General features: G+C 38.1%; 1 protein-coding gene across 1 annotated transcript; it reads right to left on the reverse strand.

The window, feature by feature from the left end:
• LOC135734459 (dynein axonemal heavy chain 9-like) lies at positions 1 to 25,712 on the reverse strand. The gene is made up of 7 exons (XM_073814746.1): positions 25,582 to 25,712; positions 24,861 to 24,986; positions 20,953 to 21,192; positions 17,182 to 17,342; positions 11,776 to 11,932; positions 621 to 725; positions 1 to 9 (listed from the first exon to the last, which is right to left on the reverse strand). Exons 1-7 carry the CDS (start codon positions 25,699 to 25,701, stop codon positions 1 to 3), a joined length of 918 nt encoding a protein of 305 aa, XP_073670847.1. The 5' UTR covers positions 25,702 to 25,712.
• Between the last annotated feature and the right edge of the window lie 1,655 nt (positions 25,713 to 27,367).

Raw genomic sequence — 27,367 nt, forward strand, 5'->3', positions numbered from 1 at the left:
TCAAAAACACTACAAAAGGAAGAGTAATTCATTTTTGATCACAGGGGAGAAACACCTATTCGATGTCCTGACATTTCAGGAGAGCTGCAATGGAAAGAGTCTCTTTTAAGGGAACAAGTCAGTAGATTCACAGTCAGGTCATTAAACTCTGACACATGGTATTGCAGCAAAACGCCTCTAAAGACGAATGTGCAGCTACACATCAAACTCCTTTATAATCACCAACACAATCTCCATTGCGAGTAAATTAGATTTGTGTGTTTGTGATGATTCACACAGTATGTATTGTCTTCAAGGAAGCTTGATGGAAATCCTGGTTTACTTTGAGCCCCGTGTGAATTGAAATGCATAAAAGCTCAATTGAAAATAGCAGATGCAAGGGCGTTATGAGATGCTGTGACATGTAGGCAGATGATATAATTGTTGAGTAAATCATAAAAGCAGAGATTTCCACATGGTTTCCTCACTTAGTGTTTCCCTGCTGCATTTTATCTCTATTTATAGCTTTAAACTTTCTACTGTAAGCCCGGTCTGTTTGACAGTGGAATTCAGCATAGAAATCTCTCTCAAAGCAGGGTATTCATAATCGTATCACGATGTTTTTTGAAATGACAACTCACCTGCACAGCCACCACCGAAAGCACCTCCACTGATATCCTGTTAAACTCATCAAAGCAGCCCCAGGCTCCTGTCTGTGCCAGACCTTTGTAGATGTTGCCACAGGACTGAAAGAGGGAGATTGAGTGAGAGAAAAAGTGAAAAATGAGAGACAGGAATGTGCTTTGTTCATCATGGAGCTTGAACTGAGGTGGAGAACATGATGCAAAATTCATTTATACAAATAAAGTATATAAAGTACAAAAAGTAATACAAATAAAGTAAATAAAGTCTAATAAAACAATGCTTCATTTATACAGTAAAGTAAAAGTTGGGTCAACTTAACTCTTTCCCCGCCATTGACGAGATATCTCGTCAATTAAGAGAAAACGCTTCCCCGCCAATGACGAGATTTTCCGTCTTTCCGCAATACCGCTATTATCCACCAGGTTCCGCAACTTTTTAAAACCGGAAGTATAGGCAAGCTGCTGCATGTCCGTGTCTGTTTTAAAGATCGCTCTGAATGGGATCTCTATGAAAAGTCCGTCGCAAAAATGGAATTATTTTTGCTTTTTGCTCAAAATATGGTGTTTTTGCAAAAACCTACCCATATTCAAAAGCTGATTGCAAAAGAACCACTAAAGGTAGGATGAAACGTTTTTTTTTGTTTGAAAGCAGAGGGTCTGTTCTTTCATTTGGTATATTGTATGTTTATTTATTTAAAGAAGAACATTTTCTGGAAGGCATTAAACATTGGTGAAAATCATGAAAAACGCTGGCTGGCAACTTTTTTTAAAAACGCTGGCGGTGAAAGAGTTAAAAAAATAATCAAAAATTTTACATTTTCAACTTAACTTTTTTCTTACTTTAAGGGAAAAACTGAATTTGTTAATGTTAAAACATTTTAGGTGTTACCAACTGAAGAACTTTTTATGCAACTTTTTACAGTGTATATGCATTGCATTAATGGAACAAGTTTTATTTTATGTACCATAATGAAAAATCACTTCTTTTCTCATTTAACCAAAATGTCATTATTATAGATTGACTATTGTGTGATGCTGTATGAAAAAATTCAGTCTAATCATGACAAAAATTTAATAATTGCATAGAATATCATCGGAAATATCAACAAATAAGCACTGGTAGACAAAACACTTTTGTATATTTGCTGTAATACAAATTAGTCTGCGTAGTTTATGGTTCAACAACACATTATTTTCCACATACTGTGCATTATTGTTGCTCCTCTAAGCCATGCCTCCCTGAAACCCATTGATTTTGTACAAAAATCATCGTTCTTAAAAAAAAAAACCCCGCAGTGTCCTCCATTTGGACAGCTAACCCGAACTTTGCGATTGGGCTGACTACCTCTCGTCACCCGGAAATATGATGCTCCTTACAGTATTTGGAAGATTAGCTCCCAATGCAAAACTGACAGGAGTAAATATCATCTTTTAGCCTGGCTAACACCAGACCGGTCTCATAGAGAATGAAACGTGTTCTAGGAACCATATGCTCGTTTTCTCATATTTGAGGCGTGGTTTACAGAGAGCAGTTTATTGGGCGCTACGAATGTTTATTAAATGCGTCTGTACGTAGCTAATAGCCAATCGTTTCAATTATACCAGATGATGCATGTAGAGGGACATCAATTCAAACGTAAACAACTTTTATCGGTTCATGTGCACACAGCTGAAAGCTATGCAACTAAACCGGTAGCTGTATATTGTATTGAAAAGCAACACATTTTAGTGGCACTATGACAACCACAGTACAGGCATAATGACAATATGATATTAATCAATACCACTTACCATTAATAAGTTAATTGTACTTCGTCGATGACAATGCCTAGCAGGTTGGTTCTATAAAACTCTGTGGCTATCATGTCTTCCCATATACAAACATCCTTCTTGGATATGAAATTGTTTAACGCCAAAAGTTGCTCTTTTTAAATAAACTTGTGTTCAAAACTACTTAGAACACTAAGGCTGCATTGAAAAGTAACTTTGCGTCTGTTGCCGTGTTATAACAAATAACAAAACTCGTCATCGTATTGCTGCTCCCTCCCCGTTCTGTGATTGGTTCCCTATTTCAGGGACAAAAAGGGGCCATAGTTTCCATGCTAGAATTGCAGCGTGAATAAATTTGCGCGCAAGGCAGCATGAGGAAACCCAATCGTCTTTACTATCAATATGAGCCAAATCTAATCTAGAAAATGCAGATCAATCAACTTTACCTGTGCGGCTTGAGCAGAACGTAACCGATTGGTAAGGTAAGGATACTAAAACACAAAACAATGTCTGAATTTACGATTGTAGAAATGACAAAAAACAAGCGCTACTCTGCACTGCACAAAACTTGTGTTTAAGTCATAGTAGTAAATACTTTAAATATGAAAACATAGACGACATACAGGCTGTGAGTCAGAAGCGGGCAGAATTATAATAAGGACCATTGGGTCCACATCAACAGGCTGAGGAAGTTAACTGTCGCCTACAATCCTTGTGTTCATTGTAGTCCAACAAAAAAAGATTTAAGCTGGAAACGATAACTTTCATCGTTTACGTTCCATTTCGTTAACGTACTTATACACACCAAAGGAAATTCATGAATAGGATAATAGGTGCTTTTTAAAGCTGCAATCTGTAGCGTTTTCCTTTCTATTGTAATCTCTTTATAAACTATAAACTTGTAGGTTACCTTAAATAGTTATCTTCATGTTTGTTCAGAATCAACTGACTTTCCTGCAAAATCCAACTTGATATCTCAATAACTTACAAATCATTATTTAAAGCTCACCTTTGTGAATCAAGGTAAGGCGTAGGTTTTTTGTTAATTTTTAACAGTTAAAAAAATTACGGATTGCAGCTTAAAGGTGCTCTAAGCGAATTGAAGCGTTTTAGACCATAAAACATTTTTTGTTACATACCGGAAACATCTCCTCACTATCTGCTTGCTGCCTGTCCGCTGATCAAACTGTAAAAAAACGCGATCTCTGTAGACAGCCCAGGCTTCACAAACGGCAATATCAACAAATGGCCAAACCTAGCAGCACAAAACAAAACAAAGTATTCCAGCCAATAAACGACAAGAAGGATTTGGGGGTGGGGGTTGGGCGCGTTCATGAAAGCACGGAAGGGAGGGGGAGGGGGAGGAGTTAGCTACGCTCTGTCTGTTTGAAAACAGTTCAAACATCAACAGGAAGTGACGTCGCACATTATTTGCTTAGAGCGCCTTTAAATAATATAGTTTATACTTTTTTGCAAAACGTTAGTTTGACAATGCTGAATTTCTAGGAATTGTAAACTTAAGTAAATTCCTCTTTCCTTTATCCTAAAATTCGAAGACAATCCTTCGAGCATGATCATTTACATTTTAAATCTCACATGTGAATAAAAAAGAAGCCACAAAAATCCCTAACCTTACGTCATCAATCCCAACTAATTCTTTGAAAACAAACTAGCACTTTAGTACTTATAAAATACGTAATGTGTGTAATATGTAAAATAACATGTAAAATTATGCAGTGCATTGCTGGTTTTCCAGAACCATGCTCACTAGACATGCTTCACTGAAATTCAAGACTACAACAACAAATGCTAAGCAGGCCATTTCTGAAAGAATGAACAGCATCTTCAAACCCACATTTATATTCTAAACACAGTCTCTGTTCACTTTCCCACCAAGGTACCAGCACTCATTCTTTTTGATGGGCTTGATACAAATGGAGCCTTCCAAAGGAGGAAGAGTTCTCACTGACACAGATGAGAGGTGACCTGGGGTTTGATTGTCAGTGTCTGTGATCCTATATCCAGAGTGGGTAAAATGCTCCCTCTCTCTCTCATGGTGAGCCATGGTCGGTAATGATGCGGCAGTCTCAGCATGCAGGTACAAGCTGGATGAGAAGATTAACACTGCGTCTCTATTGACCACCACACTGTATGGCTTTTTTTTTGCCGGCAGACCAATATGGCAGCAAGTAATGACGAGAGTAAGGATGATGATGAGCTCCAGAGGTAAATAAACCCAGGCATCAAAGCCTTACTAATCCGTAGGCCCCCGTGGTGGGAAAAGACGGCCGAGGACAACATAATAAACAGTTATCAAATAAAGGACAGAATCAGGCGAGATATAAAAGTGTATCCAGCAATGACAACATTGGGATATAGAGATACAGGCTCATCACTGGAAGCTTGCTGTGCACTCGGTGAACTTGATTAAAATCTAAAGACAACGTTGGATGTGTTCAGAATATCAAAACACTACTCGTATTATTGCTGCATTGTGTACAGTATGTAGTATGGACAAAGTGGACAGTATGCACATTTTCTGCATGCATATAGGAGAAATCCAGATGGCCCAATACATTTAGCAAAATGTGCAGTATGTTCAAGTGATGGGCAATATCACACGACTACGTGAGCGATATTACTTTTATACAGCTCAATGGCACAAGTTTGAAAAAAGGAAATTAGAAAACAACAACAGTGTGTACTGATACTATCGTCTATCGGCACAACCCTACACTACGCATTTCAGAACAATCAACGTGTTTCAGTGAGGCAGGGCATAGAGGAGCAACATGTACGGTATGGGGAAAATAATGTGTTTTGAACCATAAACCATGCGAAAACATTGTAATATACCAAATACAAAAAAAAAAAAACGTTGTTTTAGCAATGAAATAGGTGCCGTTTAAAATGTATGCTAACCAGTAGTCCATGTCATTAACATGGAAGACTGAAAACCCTAATCAAAAAGATAGATTTAATTGACTTTTGTAGTACACCCAATAGGATATATCATGACAATCTGACTTTTCCTATGTTTAAGTGCTATAATTGGGTCCCCAATGCTTGTATCAATCTAGAAAAAGCAAAAAAGAACAACACATTAACTTAGTTTTCATAAACCATTCTCTAAAAATGGGCCCAACGTCAAGCGGCAGGTTTCAGCTCCGTTTAGTCTTTTAGTCTGCGTTTAAGCGCCTTTTCAAGTTCATTTAGAATATTCTGCAGCCAAGCCACAGAGCAGAGCGAACATCAAAGGTGAGCACATTAACTGATAGATGACATCTGCATCCATGTAGTTCATTGTTATAAAAACACTTTACATACTGTGATACGGGAGCAAGACGCTTTCCTTTCCACTGTAAAATAAAATTCACCCCTTGTTCATCTCCAGTTTTTAACACCCATTGAAGACATACTTTAAAACCATTTCATGTAGGGGTGACCCCGAATAGTCGAAGATTCGATGCATCGATAGGAGAAGCCTGATTCGACTACCAATCTCACAGTCGAATCGTCGCAGATGTGTTATGAAATGAGGATCATTCAATTTTGGCCGTATATGGGTGCACACATTATATGATTTCACATATAACAGCTTTCTCACAATATATAAATATTCTGCATATTATGATAATGCTGCAAATAATATGTGAAGTAGCAGCCTTCAATAAATATTTTTAAAATGCGTTAATAAATCCAACAACCCGACCGGGCTAGACGTCCATAAGAGGTTTCTATGTTAATAAACCATTGCCTCTTTGTTTCTACATTTAAAGACAAAGCTGGCAAATTATATTATGCCTTTCGTTCTTTTAATAATTTTTATATTTTATTTTATTTATAAATCACTTTGGGTTATCTGATTTAACTATTTGGCTTGTGTTTTGTTTCCGTGCACTTGAGGCATTTTGCATATTTGTTCTGCACTTTGTTACTTCTGACCTTATTTTATTAAAAAAATTGTATTTATTATAAACGTAAATTCTGATCTAATTAAGTATGTATCGATGTTGCGCTATTGCGTGCTGGCCATGCTTGCGCATGTTATTTAGCCGAACGGGCTAGGTGCTCTGCGTCTCATATTTAGGAGTTCATCAAACTAAACATTAAAAAACGGATGTTTTTCGACAAGTATAAGTTTTTAAAATGTATTTAAAACAGAGTGGTTATATTGTCTATCTTAAAGTTAAACTACAAAACAGGTAAGCCGTTTTTATTATTTCGGTGATGAAACGGAAACTAGTATCTGCACCGAACCTATTTCTGCCTGACACGAATGTCTTTCTTGTGATTTAATATTATGGTTGGTCGGTGTTCACTTTCAAATGATAGCAAAGAGATTCCTGAAATAAATAATATCATCCGGTCTTTCTGTATCTAAAGTTAATACAGAGATGATCAAAGTCAAAGCAAGCAAGCAGGTATTTCTGTGCTAAATAATAACGCGTAGTGTCTATAAAATCATTAATTTCAGTGTTTTTCTTGTTATAAATTAACGTTTAATGATTTGTATATAAAGATTAGTTTTTATCATTTACAGTCACAATCACAAATTATTTGTAATTTCTCATTTGTCAGTTTTTTTTGGTCATGACTGCTTTCACGCACTGTCTCCAAATTAAATAAAAACACGTAATTGTAGCCGGAGTTTCCAAGGCAGGATCACCTTTGTTATTTTTTTAGGTTTAGTTATCAAAATGTATTTTTGTGTGATGTTCTGTAGATCGTGGCTTTAAAATGTTATGAGGAATAATTAAACAAATGTTGCCTTACATTTTACCTTAAAAAAATATATATATAAATGCATCGTCAGTTTTGTCTTCGTTTATTACTTGAAAGACAGTTTTGGTCACTTTATCAGAAAGTTTTTTATGTGTGCTGCTTGTGAAAGAAAATAAAAGTAACCAATTTGTACCTGGTCTGGCCCCCTGCCAACCCATGCACACAAACATAGATGATTCGACTGTATTTTTAATACAGTTTTAATACTGCATTAAGGTTAGTATAAAAGAAAAACATATTTTTTTAAAATCCTTTAAATCAGTCCCCAATAAAAAAGCCTCCCTAATGTGACCCATCACGGAAACCAGTGACACAAGTCGGCAGCACAACTTTAGAGATAATGAGAATGAAAGTTAATTTTTTTCAAAATTTGTGATTTTCGTTTTTTTGCAGAATTTGGTAGTTGAGATCACAAAGAAGCGTCTACATCTTTGAGATAGCAGTTCGTATATTTAAAAGGGTACATTTTGTGGTTGAAATCGGCTTGTTTTTCCGGATATAAATCTATGTATGGTTTCCATGTTCAGAAAGGTAATAAAAACATCATCAAAGTAGTCCATGTGACATCAGTGGGTCAGTTAGAATGTGTTAAAGCATCGAAAATACATTTTGGTCCAAACTAGCAAGAATTACTAGGATACTAAGATACTAAGATAACTGTCAGCCGCGTCGTACGTCAGCCGCGTGACTGGCTTGTTCGACTTTATGCGGTGCCACAGTCGGATGACGTCAAAGTACTGCGAGAGCTCTTCAAGAAATCTTACAGAGTAGTTGAATTTCGACTCACTCTCGCGATACTTTGACGTCATCTGTCTGTCTGTTTTTGCAGCGCAGCATGAAGTCAAACACGCACAAAAAAGTCACACAGAGATCATTGAATTCGTTATATAATTGGCTACATGTTTTGTCTATCAATATTTTCCATGAAGTCATTGGCTGATGGAGGAACAAGCGAGCGATTGGTTACATCCCTAAAGAATGTCACGCTTTCAACGGCGCTGTTTGGATTATCAATTATACTACCTCCCTATTTTAAATACAAACTTTGAAGGCAGGTTCATATGTTTAACGAAAAAAAAAAATAGTAATCTGATATACCCTTACATGTTACGATGTAAATAGTCCTTAGATTGTATATTATATTACCAGATGTTCATGCAAAATCTGATTTAAACAATAAGACTATATATCTATCCAGATTATACGCATTTGTGGACAAAAATGGTAATCGGATGATTCACACATCTGAAACAGACTGGATTCGACTTGTGATCAACACAAAGGTAAAAAGTCCTGTTTATTTTTGCATGTTGTCATCCGGCCTTCTGTCACAAAATACTGCATATGAAGCTAGAACATCTGTCTCTTAAAACGGCTTTACAGGGGTGTGGCTTAGCTAAATAAGATGTAAATGAGCCCTATTGTCTCTCCCGGCAGGGAAAAGTGTAACTTTCCGTCTCTATTTTCTCGGCTTTCTGTTTCTTCAATGCGTTACATTCAAATGGCCATTGTGGATCCGTCGGCGCCGCGTCAGTGCCGTTGCTCGCGGCAGAAGTTGAAAATTTCTCAACTTTTCAAGCGGCAACGCGTGCGTCCGCCAATCAAATCGCCTTATGCAAATAACCTAGGCAGAGCCATCCAATTACGTTTATGGAAGACCGGAGCTTGTGTTGCAGCCACAGTGATTGGCTGTTGGCCACGCTTCAGACAAGCCTTCCGTAAGCGTTAACGCTTACGCCCCGTGTGAATGTACCGTTACACATAGAAACTGCACTTTCAGAATCTGTGAATAATACAAAATGCCCCAGATCCGACTTGTGTCCCTACTTTCCCTACTAACTGCAATATTAGAAACATAGAATCGCTCCTGCACAGCCAAGCCTGGCGAGGGCACTTCGGGAAGGGGAAGCAGCTTAAACTCTCATTATAGATTAAAAGAAAATTACATTGATTTCATTGCTCTATTCTCAAAGTGTATTTTAGCCGCCACACAGTGAGACACAATTGCGCAACTTTGTGCAGAGTCAAGAGCTCTGGGCCCGGTTGCATAAAGCACCTTAAGTGTAATTTCCCCTTAAGTTCACCCTTATGTTTACCTTAAACTTAAGGGTGTTGCAGAAAAAACCTTTTTAGTTTTTTCTGTTGCATCTCCATGGCAACAAAAGTATTTTATAACGACAAACCTGGGTCGCTGTCGTGAAACACTTAAGAGAGCCGTTTTGGGGATTATACACAACACCCTTAAATTGTCATACTTAAGGGAAAAACTTAAGGTGCTTTATGCAACCAGGCCCTGATCTTTGAAAGGAATATAGGGCAAAGGAATGATCACTTTCAATTGGAATTCTCCCCATGTGTGACAGGGAAAATTTGTCGAAATGCACACAGGCTAATTACAACAGGCAAAACAATTGAAGGAATGTCAGTTTTCACAAAAATAAGACTATAAGGCTCTCGTCTAGTGATCCCAATGCCCTAAAAAAATTATTAAACATCTACAATTATCTACATTTGTGAGTTTTTATGATGCACTGTGATGCTGATGTAATCGACTTTTAAAATCATAACTTAAAGGGCCTATAAACATTTTGCAGTGTTTTATTGTATACTAAATAAAATACATCCATTGCCATCGTAAAGCGCATATGAACGTCTAAGAGAAAATAAAGTGTGGGACTTAATTGATTTAAATTGAAAGATACAGGGAACTACACTAACCTTTTCCACTGGTGGCACTTGCGCTACCAACTTTTTCAGTTACTGGCGCAAAATATGATTTGGTCGCACATATTTTTTTCAAGTTATATTAAGGCGCTCTGGATAATAATGAACAATAATGAAACTGTATTGCATACAGATATGCTTTTTATTTTACTTGCCATCTTTTAAACCACATGCCGCCTTGTTTTCTTAAACGTTGCAGTGTTTCCCACAGATCTGAAATTTACTTGGTGGTGGTAGCCGGTGAAAAGGGCAATTATTACCCCCTGACAAATAATGGTCTACTATACATGTGATGTAGAACTAATAATGTGTGACACAACACAATACTTTGATTCATTGAAAATTAATATTAATTTCACATTATATTTCATCAATCTAACCACCCCAAACTTTCTTTGCCATTAACAAAGCTGACACTGTTTGTCAAAGCACCACGAAAACACTTACTGTTTTTGCACTGATATATGAAGCAATTAGACCCCTTTTATCAAACTCAATATAATACAATACTATGTATAGTATATTAATAGACAGTGCAGGTCTATAGATTATAAATGTGACTGATGTTATGACTGATGTTATAATGGTAATAATTTCTATTAGATAGGCACTTTTACTGCTTTTGCTCTATCTTTCTATTTCTCTCTTGCCGATTTAAAAAGCTTAATCCACTCATTATTTCAGATTTAAAAGTGTACTTGCTGTCCCGGGGACAGACTTTACATTGCTTTGCTCGTTCAGTGCAATTGGCTTGACATTAGCATTGCTTTTTGCTACAATCTCTGTCCAAACTTAATATGGATATGGTTTAGAAAATATATGGTTAATTAATAATAAGATTATTAAAAAAATGTGAGAAAGAAAATGCAGCGCGTGGTCGTAACAAACAAGAACCATCGCCATAGAAACCGGAGGCACGCTGAATCTGCACTTGAGCTTTAGCGCGGTAGCGCTCATGGAAGTTTTCCGATCGACTCGGGTTATAAACACAACATTAATCAGACTTGGGACCCAAAGTAATTAAACTAGGACCTAACCGGACCCGACAGACCATTTAAAATATAAACCCGGAACCATACGAGTCCCGCATCCTCAGTGAAGAAAGACCTCTGCTCAAGTTCAGAAACAAGGAAGACACTGCGCTTGCGTCGCGTCCCATCCAATTCATTGAGAAACAGCTGAGCACGCAAACGCACACTGATAGGGAGAGACACGACGTGCTTTCACGCAAAATGAAGCCAACGTGTTGATGGCTCAGAGCACGTTATAAAACGTATTCTTAAGATCCACATTTCTGTTTTAATAAATGCTCATAGTAAATCATAGCATATTGTCTAAAACATTAGGTAGCACATTTGCGACCCATTAAAAATTAGGGTCGCAACGGCAGTTCAAAAGGTCGCATATGCGACCATTTTGGTCGCAGTGTAGCTCCCTGAGATATGTGATTTTGCTTAATGCCCACTGGAACTGACACTGTAATGTCATAGCCCCCGTTCAAAAGTTCTGGTGCCGGGGCTGTCTGTAAACATGTGAAAAATTAGGTTATTGAAATTTGGCTCCCCTTGTGAGGTCAGAAGGGGATAATACTGCCCCTTCATCTGCACTTTCCAACCACTGCACTTCCATTCAGTGCAGAGATCAGCTCTCATTTGCATTTTGAAGGACACGCCCCAAAACAGCACATTTTTGCTTGCACCTACAAAGTGGAAATGTTATCATGCTATAATAAATTATCTATATGATATTTTGAGCTAGAACTTCACATAGGTACTCTGGGGACACCAAAGATTTATTTGACATCTTAAAGTTGTGAAATGTTAAGTGAACACCCCCTAATACTTTCTAACACATCTCTGACTGTATTTGTCACCTTGTAGTCCATCTGTTCTGAGCAGTTGAAAACGTAGACCATGATCCCGAGGGCTCGTCCCAGGTCCTTAGTGGTCTCAGTTTTCCCTGTGCCAGCCGGACCAGCTGGGGCTCCACTCATGACAAGATGAAGTGACTGGGTCAGGGTGATGTAACACCTGTGTTGGGATGAGAAAAAGACACTTTAGTAAACACACACACACACACATCTTCAAACACACAAAAAAAACAAGACTGCTTTCAATTTAAATATAAACGCCATTACTTCAGCAGTTTGCTGAAGTTGTGACAGGCAATTCAGAAAGTTCAGCTCAAGCAAACAGCTCAAACCTGGGTGATGAGCCCCTGTTAAATGCATTTTTTACCTAACACTGCATGTCATCAGATGTTGAGACCTGAGATTCATGTGGCACTGAATTTAAATTGAATAGAAAATTTATCCCTGCCTGTCAAAACGCAGCTAAAGTCATGTTTTTGTAATCTACTGTTTTTTTTATATATAAAATCAACATTTAGCGAAAAACCTAATCTTGATGTCTTCAATATTGACTAAGTAATGCCATTGCCAGAGATTGAAATCAGTGACTGAAATCAAACTTTGATGCTCCTAATCTCATAATTGCATTATAAAACTTGGATTTCATAGGCAGGGTCACAAATGTGCCAGAATCAACCTGCTGGTCCTTAAACCATCAACAATAAATTATCAAACCCTACCACTTTTTGCACATCATGCATGGCATGTCAAGAACCACATAATTAAATAATTGTGATGATATCTGAAAAGTATCTGCTGTTTTAGTTTTTTCCTGTTCATTGCAATGAAACTGATTTGTCGAATGAGACTTCTGTATCGATAACCTTTAACATCAGAAAAATCAAGGGAGCGGATTATTAATTTTAGGCAGCACAGAGCAGCTCAACCCCTTATCGGCACATTAGGTGTTCAAGTCGTGGGTACAAAGCTCAGCTTTGAATTCCTTGGTGTAAATGTCTCCAGTGATGTCTCAGGGACCTTAAAGATAGCACGAGGGTTAAGAAGGCACAATTGCACTTCTGTTTCCTAAGGAGACTTGAGAGAGTGTGAGAAGACCCTTGTCATTTTCTAAAGATCTCATAAATAATATTTTGACAAACTCCATAACTGTCAGCTTTGAGAGCTTCTCTGTGTCTGACAGAAACACCCTGCAGGGGATAGTGAAAACTGCCCTGAACATCACCACATCCCCAGATTTCTACCTTTAAAAACATCTGTCATCTGTGTGAAGAAAAAGAAAGACCACCACTATCTGGAGGAATCCCTATTTATCTGTGGCTTGACATGTGCACTGCAAAAATCTTAAGGAGCACCCAGGTGGATCTAAGACCAGGACATTTAGGAACAGTTTTCTTCCACAGGAAATCAGAAGTGTGAATAAGCCTGATACTGTATGACTACTCAAACACTTAGGGGCTTTTCACACTTGGTATTAAGATGTGTTTTCGTCGATCGGATCACAAGTGGATGAGAGAGACACATCCCGTTTACACCTGGTATTTAAATCCGTCTCTTTTGTCCACTTTCGAACGCTTCTGTGCCAAATACTGTGAGGGGGTGGTTTGTGGAGACTGTGGGCGAGTCCACAGTGTTTTGTACATCTACATGTTAAAGCTTTCTCTGAATTTTCAGCGCAACTGATGAAATAAGATTGCGCAACTTTCACACGCTTGCAAATTGAAACTGCAAAGATCAGCCGCTTTAGTTTTATCATTGAAAGGCTAAAAATAGCGCCGTGTGTTCACGCCAGAAGTCAGAAAAGATGTCAAATATTGTGTTCAGTACCTCAGATTAGATAAATGGGCGGAGAGAAGGCGATTGCGTGTGGCTCTTCGAACACATTCAACCAACATGTGCATTTACACTACAAAAGCAATCCAATCGAAAGGGGTTTCGACTACCTATGAATGTGGTTGAAAGTGGTCGAAAGTGGATGAGCTCAAAAACGTTTTGAACACTGTTTACACCTGGCATTAACGACGTCCACTTGTGATCCAATCGACAAAAACGCATGTTAATGCCAAGTGTAAACAGCCTCTTACTGTATGTGACATTCAGGCCCATAATTTGAGATTTGGGGAATCAAAGTTTGATTTCACATTGGTTTCAATCTTTTACATGACTGTACTCAGTCAATATTAAAGATTATATTTTCACATTATTTGGGATGATTTTATGTAAAAAAACACTTAATTACAAAAAATTACTTCAGGTGAGTTTTCACAGACTGGGCCAGATATACATAACCATATAACCATATTTTGCATGTTTATTTGTACTAGTCATTTCCATGAACTTTACTAAATAAGCCAGAAAATGTGAAAACTGCACTTATATTGCCTACAATAACTTTGAATTGTGTGCCATCTTATAGTAATTGCAATGTACAAAACACAATATACTTTGTGTCTTATTACTGTAATTGTAACAGTTATAAAGATGCAGCATTGGCTGTTGCATGCATAAATTGTATATTGGTTTTAAATACTGTACACGTTTCAGGAGTAACAACATAAATAAACGGCTTTGTAAAACAAACATAACTTCAGGTAAACTCTAAAAAGGATTATTATAATTGAATTTAGGGGTGGGCGATATGACCAAAATCTTCTATCACGATAGGATTAATTTTATATCATGATAACGATATGTATCACGGTAGAGTTTTTTATGTTTTAATAAGGTTTAAATCTTTAATACCATAGAAATGTTCATAATTCTCACAAAAAACATATACAAGCATAGAAAGAAGATAAAAACAAACAAAACTCAAGCTCTCTGAAGATACACAGTCAATAAGAATGATAATAAATAATTATGCATGTATGTATAGGCCTATATATATTTTTATTTAAGGTAGAAAAGTGATTTAATCAGGAGCAGTGAGAGATTTTTTTCTCAATGCTGTTTGATTAACACGAGTGACAGACAAGAGCAAAATTAGGTAACTTCCCCTTTAAGACCAAAGTCCGGATCCAATACACTGTTACACATGCGCTTTCTCTTTTAGCTTACTGGTCGTGTTTATGATGATGCTTGCAAAGACGGGAATTTTGACGCATATGTGTATTTAAGGCCAATAAAGCGGGAAAAATGCTCACGAGCTTAATAAGCAGAGGTCGCGCGACTTGCGCGCTCCTCACAGACAGAAAGAGCAGCGGTTGCGCGACTTGTCCGCTCCTGACACACAGAAAGAACGCACGCATACAGATCTGTTGTCTGTGTTTCAATGGCTTAAAATAACTTGTTTTAAAACTGCAGTGCTTAAATACGTGTACAAACGTTACGTTTTCGCGACCACACGCACAGGAGCGTGGCGTGGGCACGTAAACTCGATAGAAACGATAGTCCAAAATCTCTACCGGTTGACAAATTTCTACCGGTTAATTTTGTCTACCGGTTTATCGCCCACCCCTAATTGAATTCTTATAAGAATTCAAAACTCTTTCTTATAACAAGCAAAATAAACAAGTAGATTACCATAGTTCATATTTTATAGCTAACGCGTATAAAAAAACAACACTGAGCTAACATTGCTGTGTAAAATGTGTACTATTATGTATACAATGTTAACTACAAACCGGCTGCCAAACCTCCTTTCACATAGTGATGATTCATGATCGCGTTTCCCTCTGTCTTTAGGAAACCAAAACACTTATTTTTCACAAGGTATTGGTTGCAGGGTTAATTTTAGCCACTAGTCAGACCGTTAAACAAACAGAGACCGGAAGTAAAGTTCCGACCAGACGCATAACCGCAACAACCCACATGCGTCCGCCTATACAGCGGTCCCAAAGAGTGCCTCACTTCATAACATGAAAATGGCTATTAGGTTAGTTGTAAGAAAGATCTAGCATCTTTTTTTGCTGAAGCCAATTTGATATTTTTAATACTTTAATTTTTAACGCATCTCATTACATTTAATATATATTAAATATATATTTCATACATTTTCAAATACAGCTGTGGGGTTAATCCTATTGGAAAAATGTATAGTTTGTCTTATGTCCATGTTGTAAATGTGTGCGTTTCTAAATGCTAAATGTTTCAAACATGGTTTCCCAGGAAACAACATTTCATTCTCACTGCCCTGCAAAAAAAGATTTGGGCTTTAATTAACCGAGAGTGCTGAATAAAGTCGCAGGGCTAAGCTAAAGGTTAACGCTATTCCTATGACTGCATGACAAAAATGTTACACAAACAACATTGATACTGACCCAGGAACTGTCCTATTAGGGTAAATATAACAACTTGTACAACTTTATGTTGTTATTTTGCACCATTTTCTTTTTGCATAGCTGTCATCTGCATTCAAGTACGCTTCCGTCTTACTGTAGTGATCATTCACCATTGTAGTATACATCTATTAGCAAATGTGCATTTTGCTTGTTTAGGTGCAAAAAAAACAAAACCATTAAAGTCCCAGTTTTTGGTTGTTTGTGCCACAGGTCACACCCACCCACCTATTCTCTTATCACCAACAATATGCACAAAGTTGCACAAAGTTGTCCAGGTTGTGGTGGCACAAATCACCTAAGTTAATACAAAAACACCTTTCATGTGGCCAGAGATTTTGTCACCTTCATTGTTTTTTCGCTTTTATCTGAAGTACATCAAACCTTTGGAGCGAATATAGTAACATGTATGAGTACAAAATATCCATGTCACTTGAAATATCTTTTTGGAGACACAGTTTTTAAGGACTGATAAATATGCTAACTTTGCACATTAATAACTTTCAGTGCCCATCATAGCTTAATGGAGCCATCTGTGCATCACTGACATGTTTTTTTTTTTTGCATGCTTGTATTTAAGTGTGAATGAAAGACAGAAATCTGACACGGTCAACAGTGCACTGTATGTCTCAGAGACTGACCATATGTTTAGGAAGTTAAACTGCCTTTTATTTGACTATCAAACAGGATGGTCTATGCTTTGTTATTATTTTAAAGGGGTGCAAGACTGCTTGTGAAAGACCCTATAAACTGCTTGCCCGAACAGGCTGCTAAATCTCCGTCACCCCTCTTTAATCTGACAGTGACAGATCTAGAACCGTTCTGTGTACACTGAACCAAAACAAAGATTGCTCCCATTACAATCAACAAATCAAACTTTTTATACTGTAAACAGTAATATGGGGATGCAATGAATGCAGGCTTGTACAGGATGCAGCATGGATAAACACATTTTAAACTATTTTAAATAAGTTAATACATGGAATTGCATGTACAGGAAATGGACTGATGTACCTTTATGTATGATTATATATAATATAACTTTTAAAGAATGCATGTACTGTAAAAATATTATAAATGCATTTCGATGGGAGAGGAAATAAGTGCCGGCTGCATGCAAAAAAGGGCATCGTACCTGTCTGTAAGCGGCGTGATGACTAATCTTGGAGTATTGCCCAGATACTCGTACGAATAGAGGAACTGGGCATCACAGATGTTGGCGAAGCAGTGCTGCTCTTTCTCACCCCAGCGGTGGCGGAGCTGGGACAGCCAAACAAAAGCCTGAGAGTTCTCCACCTGTGAGCCAAAAACACAAACCGAGTCTGACAAACATGAGCCGCAGGAGGGGGAACGATTATGAAGGATTAGCGAAAACAAAATAAAACACCTGAGCAAGATGAAAACATCATCATTAACATTATCATGAAGCTTCTTTATGGAGGAAAGTTGTGCAGATAAAGCCAGTAATGTTCGCTTTTATTTGACGTTTAGTGCATGTGAGTTTTAGAGGCTGTTTATACCTGGTATTAGGATGCATTTTGGTCAATCGGATCACAGGTGGCGAGAGACACACATTCACGTTTACCCCTGGGTGTCAAACCCGGCCATAAGACTCGTCTGGATGTAAAATGCACTTTACGTCCGATGTAGTTATTACACCTGTTGCACCTTCTAGGTGTAGTGCACGTCTGAGACTAAATCTTACGTCTTGTCAAGGGTAGGCATAAGTACAAAGCCTTGACTTGTTTCTATACGGTAGCAAAAATAGAAATAATCAAATTCGACGAGACATTGGCGTGTCTAATGCAAAGGCTATGAGAGCAATGGGCTTTTATGCATGGCAGAGTGAGACACATACCCGTCAACGTTGGGATTTGAAAATAAGGGAAATTTCCCGAACCCTAACACACCACAACCCCCGCTCCGTGTTTTACTACTACGCAAGGTAATGTATGGGTACACAGCAAAAAATGACTGTCCAACTTAGTATATTTGAATATATATGTTGTTTTCAGTACAAATATCTAACAATTCTTAAAGGAACAGTATGTAGGATTGTGGCCAAAACTGGTATTGCAATCACAAAACTTGTGGCTAAAACTGGAACTGCAATCACCCAACTAGTGGCCAATACACAAAATGACAACATAAACATCAGTTGAGGGCTGCAACTCCACTTTTTAAATGACAATATCCTGGCCAGACCACTGTTGTCAGTGATATAAGTATTTGAAATGAAAATGATTTCTAAATGTCTAGTGACATATCAGGGCCATTTTATGATTAATTGATATAAATTTCTTACATACTGTTCCTTTAACTCAATGTTTTTTTCTTGATTAGCAAAATGACCTTAGAAAATAAGTCAAGTTTTTAGACCAAAAAATATCAAATCTAAGTGAATGTATGATTAAAACAAGCAAAAATATTAAATGTTTAAGAAAAAAGTAATCAAAAATTCACTTATATTTAATATTTTTTGTCTAAAAACTAGACTTATATTCTTAGGTCATTTTGCAAAAAATGCATCTTCATTTAGGAATGTAGATATTTTTTACAGAAAACAAGACAAAAATACTAAGTAAGAAAGTAATTTTGAGTAGTGTATAAGCTACCTTGTATCATTGTTTGTATTAGAGCCCGACCGATATGCATTTTTTGGGGCCGATGCCGATACAGATATTAGGGAGTAAAAAACACCGATAACGATATATCTGCCGATATTCTTTATGTGTATATATTATAGTACAGTACACATATACTACAGTATATTATACTACAGCAGGCTACTGTACATATAATACACTATATACATTAACAGAATATACTATATATAAATACTTTTTTTGCAATGATCACTCACAAATGTGGTGATCAAACACTTAAAATGACGTGACAAAGATATGTAATATAGGCAGGTGTGTTTTACAAGTTATCAATAAACTTTATTATCCAAAATGATTCTGATATAAGTGCACAAAACCGTAAACTTGACTAATTATAAATAACTTTAAAACACAAACAAAACAAAATACATATAACTTAAATGATTGTCAGGTTTGACGAGAATAATGTTATATTGGGCTTATTTTGAAAATGGAAACTTATAAAGTCATTGTTTATTTGCTTTACAGTAAGTTATGTACTTCACAAATTAATTAGAAACTTACCGTTAAGACGACAATGCTTTAGGGACAACATACTGATGTAGGCTTATGTTTAATGTACTGCACAAAGTTTTTATGACACGAACCCACAGTGTTCTGCCGGTACTTTAAACTTTTATAAAACTAAAGCGTCTTCTCTCTGCCTCTTTAATTTAACGAGGGTGTAAAGTTGCGCGAGCTTATTTAATCAATTGCTTTGAAATGAGCATGTTCAGTAACAGCACAAGCAGCTGTACTCCCACAGACTGCGCGGCAGTTAAAGCGCATCCTTTCTCCGCCTCGCGTCATTTCTTCCGCTTGCGTTTTAAACAACTCGCAAGTGGACAAAAGAGACGGATTAAAAACACCAAATGTAAACCGGAATGTGTCTTTCTCGCCCACTTATAATCCAATCGACCAAAGCGCGTCTTAATACCAGGTGTAAAATTTTGTGAAGAAACTGCGTGACTGCCACCACCTGAACTGAGGGACTGACTGAAGTGAAGGGGGGTTGGCTGGTTTCACTACAGTGAGTGACCTGGGTCACCATTAGCAACCAGTAGGGCGCACTCTGCTGGACAAACAAGTACTTACATCTTTCAAAAGCATTTAATGTCTTCTGTAAGGAACGTTCATATCGGCTTCATATCTGCGGCTTATACGCCGATACAGATATATCTGCGACAGGCTCATATCGGCCGATAAAATCGGCAAAACGATAAATCGGTCGGGCTCTAGTTTGTTTGGCTCTCCTGCATCTGCAAGTGACTTTTTATACACATAGGTCACAGACGTTGCACCTTTCAAGTTAAAGCACAAACAGCTGTGTTTCCCAACATGCAAAATTACAAAAAAATTTACACCCCATCACACGCAATCAGCCCACACATCCAAATGTGTGAGTTTGTGTACGGTGGCGGCCAGATGTGCATGCTAATTCGCGTGCTGGTTGTAGCTTTGCGCTCAGCTCGTCATCCTCCACCCATCCTCGGGAAGGTTTTCTTCTTGTTTCTGGTGGGTGTCATTTGTGTGATGTTACAGATATACTGCCGCCTGCTTTAACGGAGGTGAATGAAGCAAAACAACAAATACGGAAAGTGGGATTTTTTTAGCCAAGGTCGTACACCCAACTTTTTTACGTCCGGCTGGTGCAACTGCCCTCTGGTCTCTTTTGTCCACTTTCGACAACTTCTCTCCTAATTACGGAGAGGACAGGTTCAAATTGACAGAAACTAATAATATTTCATAATTCGTTGCTTGTGTTGTTAGTAAACATGGGGAACAGAGTTTTGTACATAAATATGTAAGAGTTTTCTCTGATATTTCAGAGCAATTAATAAAATAAGCTCACACAACTTCCACACACTCGCAAAATGAAACAAAAATGAAAGCAGCGGAGAGCAGCCGCTTTAAGTTTTATGAACGATTGCCTAAAGATAGAACTGTACACTTTGTGTTCACACTTAAAGTCATGTCAGATGTAAAAACATTGTGCTCCATACATTACACATTAGATTAATAGGCAGAGAGTAGGCAGTGTCAATCCAGAAAAAAACTTTTTCGAATACCTGTCGAAAGTGGACGAGCTTAAAAAGCTTTACACCACGTTTACACCCGTTATCTTACTTGTGATCCGATCTGCCAAAATGCATCCAGGTGTAAAAAGCCTCTTACGGTTTCAGCAATCTGAAGAAAATCACTCTCGACAGCGGACTGAATATAGGTCATAAAACGGACGATGTGGAGATGAATGGCTGTACCTTTTGCTCAATGATTTTGGCCACCACGTCTCTTGCGTGGACATCAATGGTGCAGATGGTCATAACTTTCTGTCTGTCTCCAGGGGTGAGCTGGCCGATTAACATGGTGATGAGAGTGTTCAATTGATTGACTTGTGTTTTATAATACTCCTTCATTGCATTCTCATGTCCCTCCTCCAGTCTCGAGAATGCCATACCGACATCCGTCGTCCACCAGATCTGAGTGCAGGTGAGAGCGACCTATCAGAATACACACAAAACACATGTTAGAGCGCTAATGCTGCTGATAGGAGGGATACATTATAGTGGACTCTTAATATTGTTGAGCATGACAATTTTATACCAACATTTAGCTCAAAAGAAACTATGTATATGTATTCCAGAATTTCTTAGCATTAGATATGTCTGCTGTAATAAAAGAAACTGTATGTACTCATAGCTTGTGTCCATCCCATGATGTTTTCCCAGCATTTGATTTGAATGTTTCCTCAGCATTTGATTTGAATGCTTCAAGTAATATTGTGTGTGTGCTTCAATGGAATCTTTCTTTTAATTTTAATAAAAAGTCACAAATGTACAGTACTGTACAAAAGTCTTAAGCCACCATGATGACACCATTAGATTTGTTGTTTCTGCAATGGTATAATGATCATATATAATTATTTATCAGTCTATTATAGCATTATATATATTATATATAATAGCAACATTACACACTAACTAGGGTTTAAAAAATGGGATTAGGAAGAATGTGACCTTTAATGATTTGAATTAATGCTGCAATAGTGTGCATGATCTGTTTTACTTTTGTATTTCTTGTTGTAAAATTTGATATACTGTTGGATAGTTTAAAGGGGACAGAGAATGAAAAACCATTTTTACCTTGTCTTTGTTGAATAATGGTAGTCTACCCGCATTCACAAACATCTCAGTGTCTTGGAAATTCCTCTTTTAGAAATGTCAGCCAGAAAACGGCCCAATCTGAAAAACTGATGCTTATGACATCGCAGGCATCTCACTGCCCCTCCACTTTAAAATAATTGGCTACATTTTTTGAGTGGCAGCAAAGTCAGCCAATCAGTAATGAGATTGCAAGTTAAGCCAGTAGGGGGAGCCAAATAGGTGCAAAACCACTTGTTTAAAATCCCCCACCCTAATAGAGCTATCTGAGAGAGGTTTTTAGGAAGCTTCTAAGGCATTACAGACCCAAACAAAAAAATTTTTGTCTACATGTCACATCACAGAACAAGGATTAATACTCCGTTCAATCATTCTATGGACGGTTTCACATTTGGTGCGATTGCCTGGTCCGAACCAGAGTTCGATTGCTCCCCCCTCCCCATGCCCCCCATGGACTGTGTTCACATATTATTTCTTGCATCATCAAGCTGCAGCCGGCGCGTTCTCATGTTGCTTGGCAACCGCTGTAAACGAGAAGACAACAAGCGTGATTGACGAACTGCAAGCCGAGAGATGATTTCTGAATGCTTTTTTAAAAAGGTTTAAAAAATAAGAACAAAAGTCAAGCAAGCAAACATTCTATGCATTTTGTTGTCAAGGTAAGTGCACGCACACAAACACACACGTCTGTTTTGGTGGGACATTCCATATAATACGTAATTAACAGTGGTTCACTTCCGCGATTTGGTACGATTGCGCTCACATTAGCAGCGAACCGATCTGGAGTTCACATGAACCGGACCCCAGACCACCCTTTTTAAGCGGACTCGAGTACGTTTCGCGGGTGCGCACCCGAGTTCGGAAGACAGCGTTCACATCATCCGAATGTACCGAATTCTGATGTCAATCGAACCCGGGTGCGCACCAAAAGTGCTAATGTGAAAACGCCCTATGTCACCTTTAATCTGCATCAATGCATCATATTCTTTAAAACAGGGGTGGGGAATCCTGGTCCTGGAGGGCCATTGTCCCTCAGTATGGCTACATATTAGGGATGGGCACGAGTACTCGATTGCTCGAGTACTCGAACGTGGCATCGATGATCGATCACGAAAACGATGATCATGTGGGTTTATTTATTTATTTATTGTGGATATGGCAGCATTTGGATGTCTGGTTAGCATTACAAGCGCATATGGTAGTTAAGACTGGGTCTGGAGATGCGTGTTTGACGTCGTGTCAAGCTACGCAGACCGACGTATGACATCAGTAACATTACCATGCGTGATTCAAAAACAAACAGATAATTCCGCGCGACCGCACCGCAGAAACGTGCCGATCCGAGCAATGCGCGGCAGCCCGCCAGCCCCTGATCCCGATCCCGTGAAGCCAGCCACAACTCACATCACTGAGGCACTATGGTTTAAAAGGATGTCGTGATTTTCGGAAATACAGTCAGTCAGGTGCAAAATGTACAGCGCCGTCAAAAGTTCAATGGGTTATCATCTCATATTTACACATCAAATGTCAAGAGATACCAGAGAGCCATACGAGCATTACCATTACATCTTGACTGAGGTAAGAGGACGACACGACACAGCTAAACGCTAAAATGATAGCAAAACACTTAAAGCTGCATAATGTTATGAAGCTTGAGCTTTGACTGGACGTGTTTAAAAGTGTGCTGTTTTTGATGCACATCCACAAAGCGAGTTAAACTTTTTTTTTTAGATAACTTAGTTGAAACCTTAGTTGAAGTATTGCATTTTATGCAGATAGCACATTGTACATTTATGTTGTATAAAGGCTTAATATTATGCAGAGTGCGTCAAATAGAAAGGGCTTCGGTTTGTGTTTATTAACCCTTTAGTTTCACTTCATCACGCAGCTTTTCCTATTAGAGGTTTCTGTTAAAAACATTTGATTAATTAGGAATCTAGTATGTGTTCATTGTTCTGTCAAAGTTTATTCAAAATTAAGTTTTATTTGAGTGTTTTAATCAAAATATTTTCATTTTCACCATGACGTGTACGCCCCTCCCCTTTGATTGCCCCGCCCCCAGTTAATCGAGTACTCGTTCTTCAGACCTATGGATTAATTGAAATGAAAAAATGACATAAATGCACATCCCTACTACATATTTATTGATAAAAATCTGAAACGTCTCTGCTGTGTTTTCCCGCTGACAGATGCTAAGGGTGGGAACAGGAAGTGACAACTATCTCCATAGGCTAGACCGTCTTATTTCAGTTCGCTTCTTGGACTTCAAAGGCTGCTGCCTTCAAAGTCTGCGTCCTTAGAAGGATCTAGCCCCTGAATTGGGATGCGCCCTTAAAATTGCTGGGTTATTTTTAACCCATAATGGGTAAATATTGGACAGAACACGTGCTGGGTTAAAAAATGACCCCAATTTCAACTCAGCGGTGTGTTCTGCCCAATATTTACCCAACATGGCTTAAAAGAAAAAAAGACTTGTTTTTAATTTTGTGTACATATTTCCTGTATTTTCTGTTTGTATCTTAATAAAGAGCGAAAAATAAATATGGATGGAAATTAAAACTTTGCCAAAACAACAATGTTGGTGGTGGTGGCGTAAGACTTCTGCACAGTATTATATATATGATCAATGACCTACAGAAAAAATACCGAAAACATAATTTTAAATTTAAATCACATTTTAAAATCTATATTTTTTATTCTTAAACCTTTGGACCACACTTTATGAAATTTAATGATATGGACAGGCAGTCGCTGAAGCCTCCAGGCCAAACAGAAAAAAAAAAAAACAGGACATCATGTGCCTTCATTCTGTCATCCCATACAGACTCGCCCTCCGGCTCATGAAGTAATACTGCCAGAAATATCTTTCAACATCTTAATTTCACACAGTTAGTTCCTTCTTTCTCATAAACAATCTCTTATTTTGTGAGAAATCAGCCTAGGGATGTTTACGAGCACCGTGTTAGTGTCTGATGCATAACTGACAATAGCGAAAGGCTGTTAAATACCTGAGCTGGATAGTCAAACAGCCACTGTTCCCTGGGTTTCTCTTCATAAGCTGTTACAGCTTCTGTCATCTCGTGCCTTACGGTGGCACGCATGGAGTCCAGGACACGGTTAAGCCACAATTCAACCTGTAAAATCACAGCTTGTTTTGTTAAACATTTTTGTCCATCAGCCCTATATTGTACATTAAGTCGCAGTTAAAATATGCATGCATCGGTTAAATAGATGAGCAGATGTGTGAAGGGTATAAAAGCTAAACCTCACATAAAGGCAGATCTTAAGAGGCCGAATTATAGCTTGATGTAATCCATAACATTATGTTGTAAGACACTGTAACATAACTAGAGTTTTACATTTGCTGAAGATGTGAGTGCTTATTTGTGAGAAATTCGCCAATACAAAGCCACTGTGTTGCAGGTGATGCTTGAAAAATGTGATGCAGTGGTTGCCAAGGCATTCTGGGTGGTTGCTAGGTAGTTGCTTACTTGACAAAGTATAAAGAGATGACCATACGGTCTCTACAAAGCTTAACAAGGACTTTCTGATGGTTTGTTCATGCATAAATGTGTTACGTGTCCACAGAGTATATCCGGATTAAAATGCCTTTAGCATGCAGAATAAAACACATCTGTGCTTCTCTAAACAATTTCCTTAAATTGCCCTCGTGTTAATTCACAGGGCATTGTGGGTAAGCTGTGTTAAGTATGAAGGGAATTGCTTTACCTGGCCGGTGCAGTCGCAAGGCTCATTAAAAGGAACATACTCGTCCTCTTTACTGAACATGCCGAGCCCTGTCTTGGTGGGGTTGCCGTCCCCATCAGTTTCAAACTTCATTTTTGCCATATTGTCAAACAATTTTGACAGATGCCTCTGAACCTGAGGGAGAAAGCGAAGGCTTTACAGCTGCCCAGCTAATTTGATGTAAGGTTGTTCTAAGAAGTCATATTGAATTTGCCTCGAAGACAATTTGCCAAACAGTGATCAACACTGCCATCTAGTGTGTTAAAACATCAAAAATAAAGCACATTTCTTTACTTCAAGAAAGAAGATAACTAGACCTTCGGTTACAAGCATCCTAAAATATATATTTAGGAGGGAATAGTTTACAAAGACTATGATTGTGTCATCATTTACTCACCCTCATGTTGTTTTAAACTCTTCCCACTTTCTTTCAGGAACAATATGTTTTTTTTAAACAGCATTTCAAACATTGTCAGCTAAAGGAATATTCCACTTTCAAAAAATATCTAATAATTGAGTCATCTAAGATGTTTATGTCCTTTTTTCAGTTGAGAAGAAATTACGTTTGAGGAAAATATTCCAGGATTTTTCTCAATATTGTAGACTTTATTGAACAGTTCACGGTTTCAATTCAGCTTCAAAGCTAAACAATCCCAACCAAAGAATAAGTGTTTATCCAGCGAAATGATCGTCATTTTCACCAAAAAATAAATAAAAATGTACTTTTAAATCACAACTTTTCATCTGGCACTAACCCTGTGACGTGCCAGCGTGACCTTAGGTATGCGAAACTACCGCTTCAGTGTTTACACGTGTTTGGAGAATGAAGACAGCTGTATGTTTAATAAGTAAGGAATAATTGATGACGGGCCGTTGAATTATTAGAAAAATAACGGCTCTTTTGCTTGTTCCAAAATGTCATTTTAAAGCTGGCAATGGAGGCTGGAGCCGTTGATACATTCTAATGCAGTTATTAATGAAGTTATTAGAAAGAGACCGAGAGAGAGAGAGAGAGACAGAGAGAGAGAGACAGAGAGAGAGAGACAGACAGAGACAGAGACAGAGACAGAGACAGAGACAGAGACAGAGACAGAGACAGAGACAGAGAGAGAGAGAGAGAGAGAGAGAGAGAGAGAGAGAGAGAGAGAGAGAGAGAGAGAGAGAGAGAGAGAGAGAGAGAGAGAGAGAGAGAGAGAGAGAAAGAAAGAAAGAAAGAAAGAAAGAAAGAAAGAAAGAAAGAAAGAAAGAAAGAAAGAAAAAAGAGAAACAGTGAGCAAGGGCAAGCAAGCGAGAGAGGGCGAGCGAGCAATATTGTGTGAACGCGCTACCTCTGTGCGTCTCTAAACAGCGCTGTTATTGCCTCGGAAAATCATCCGTCATGTTGTTTTGTTACTCCGTTATTACAGTTAACTATGCAAAGTGATATGGAGCTGTAATGCGGTCAAGAGAGCTGCCTGGAACTACGTTTGCCGTGCGTTTCCCAGGAAATAATTGCACACCTCAGAACGTTCATCAGCCAATCAGAATTAAGCATTCAACGGACCCGTAGTAAAATACTAATTAATGTTTTTGTGTATAAAATGTGCGTTTCACATATGTAATGTGTGACCTTTCGATGTCTTTTTCCAAAAGTTTGGAGTGAGATTACATCTGTCATGGGAGGGGTATTTGCAAAAACGTCCCCCTTGGCCCCACCCACTTCTCAAGTTTTGTTACAAAACAACCAATTTATTGAGCCCCATTCACTTTCTTATTATTATTGTTCCTA

This window comes from Paramisgurnus dabryanus, chromosome 1 (genome assembly GCF_030506205.2).
Source record: "Paramisgurnus dabryanus chromosome 1, PD_genome_1.1, whole genome shotgun sequence".
Taxonomy (NCBI): domain Eukaryota; kingdom Metazoa; phylum Chordata; class Actinopteri; order Cypriniformes; family Cobitidae; genus Paramisgurnus; species Paramisgurnus dabryanus.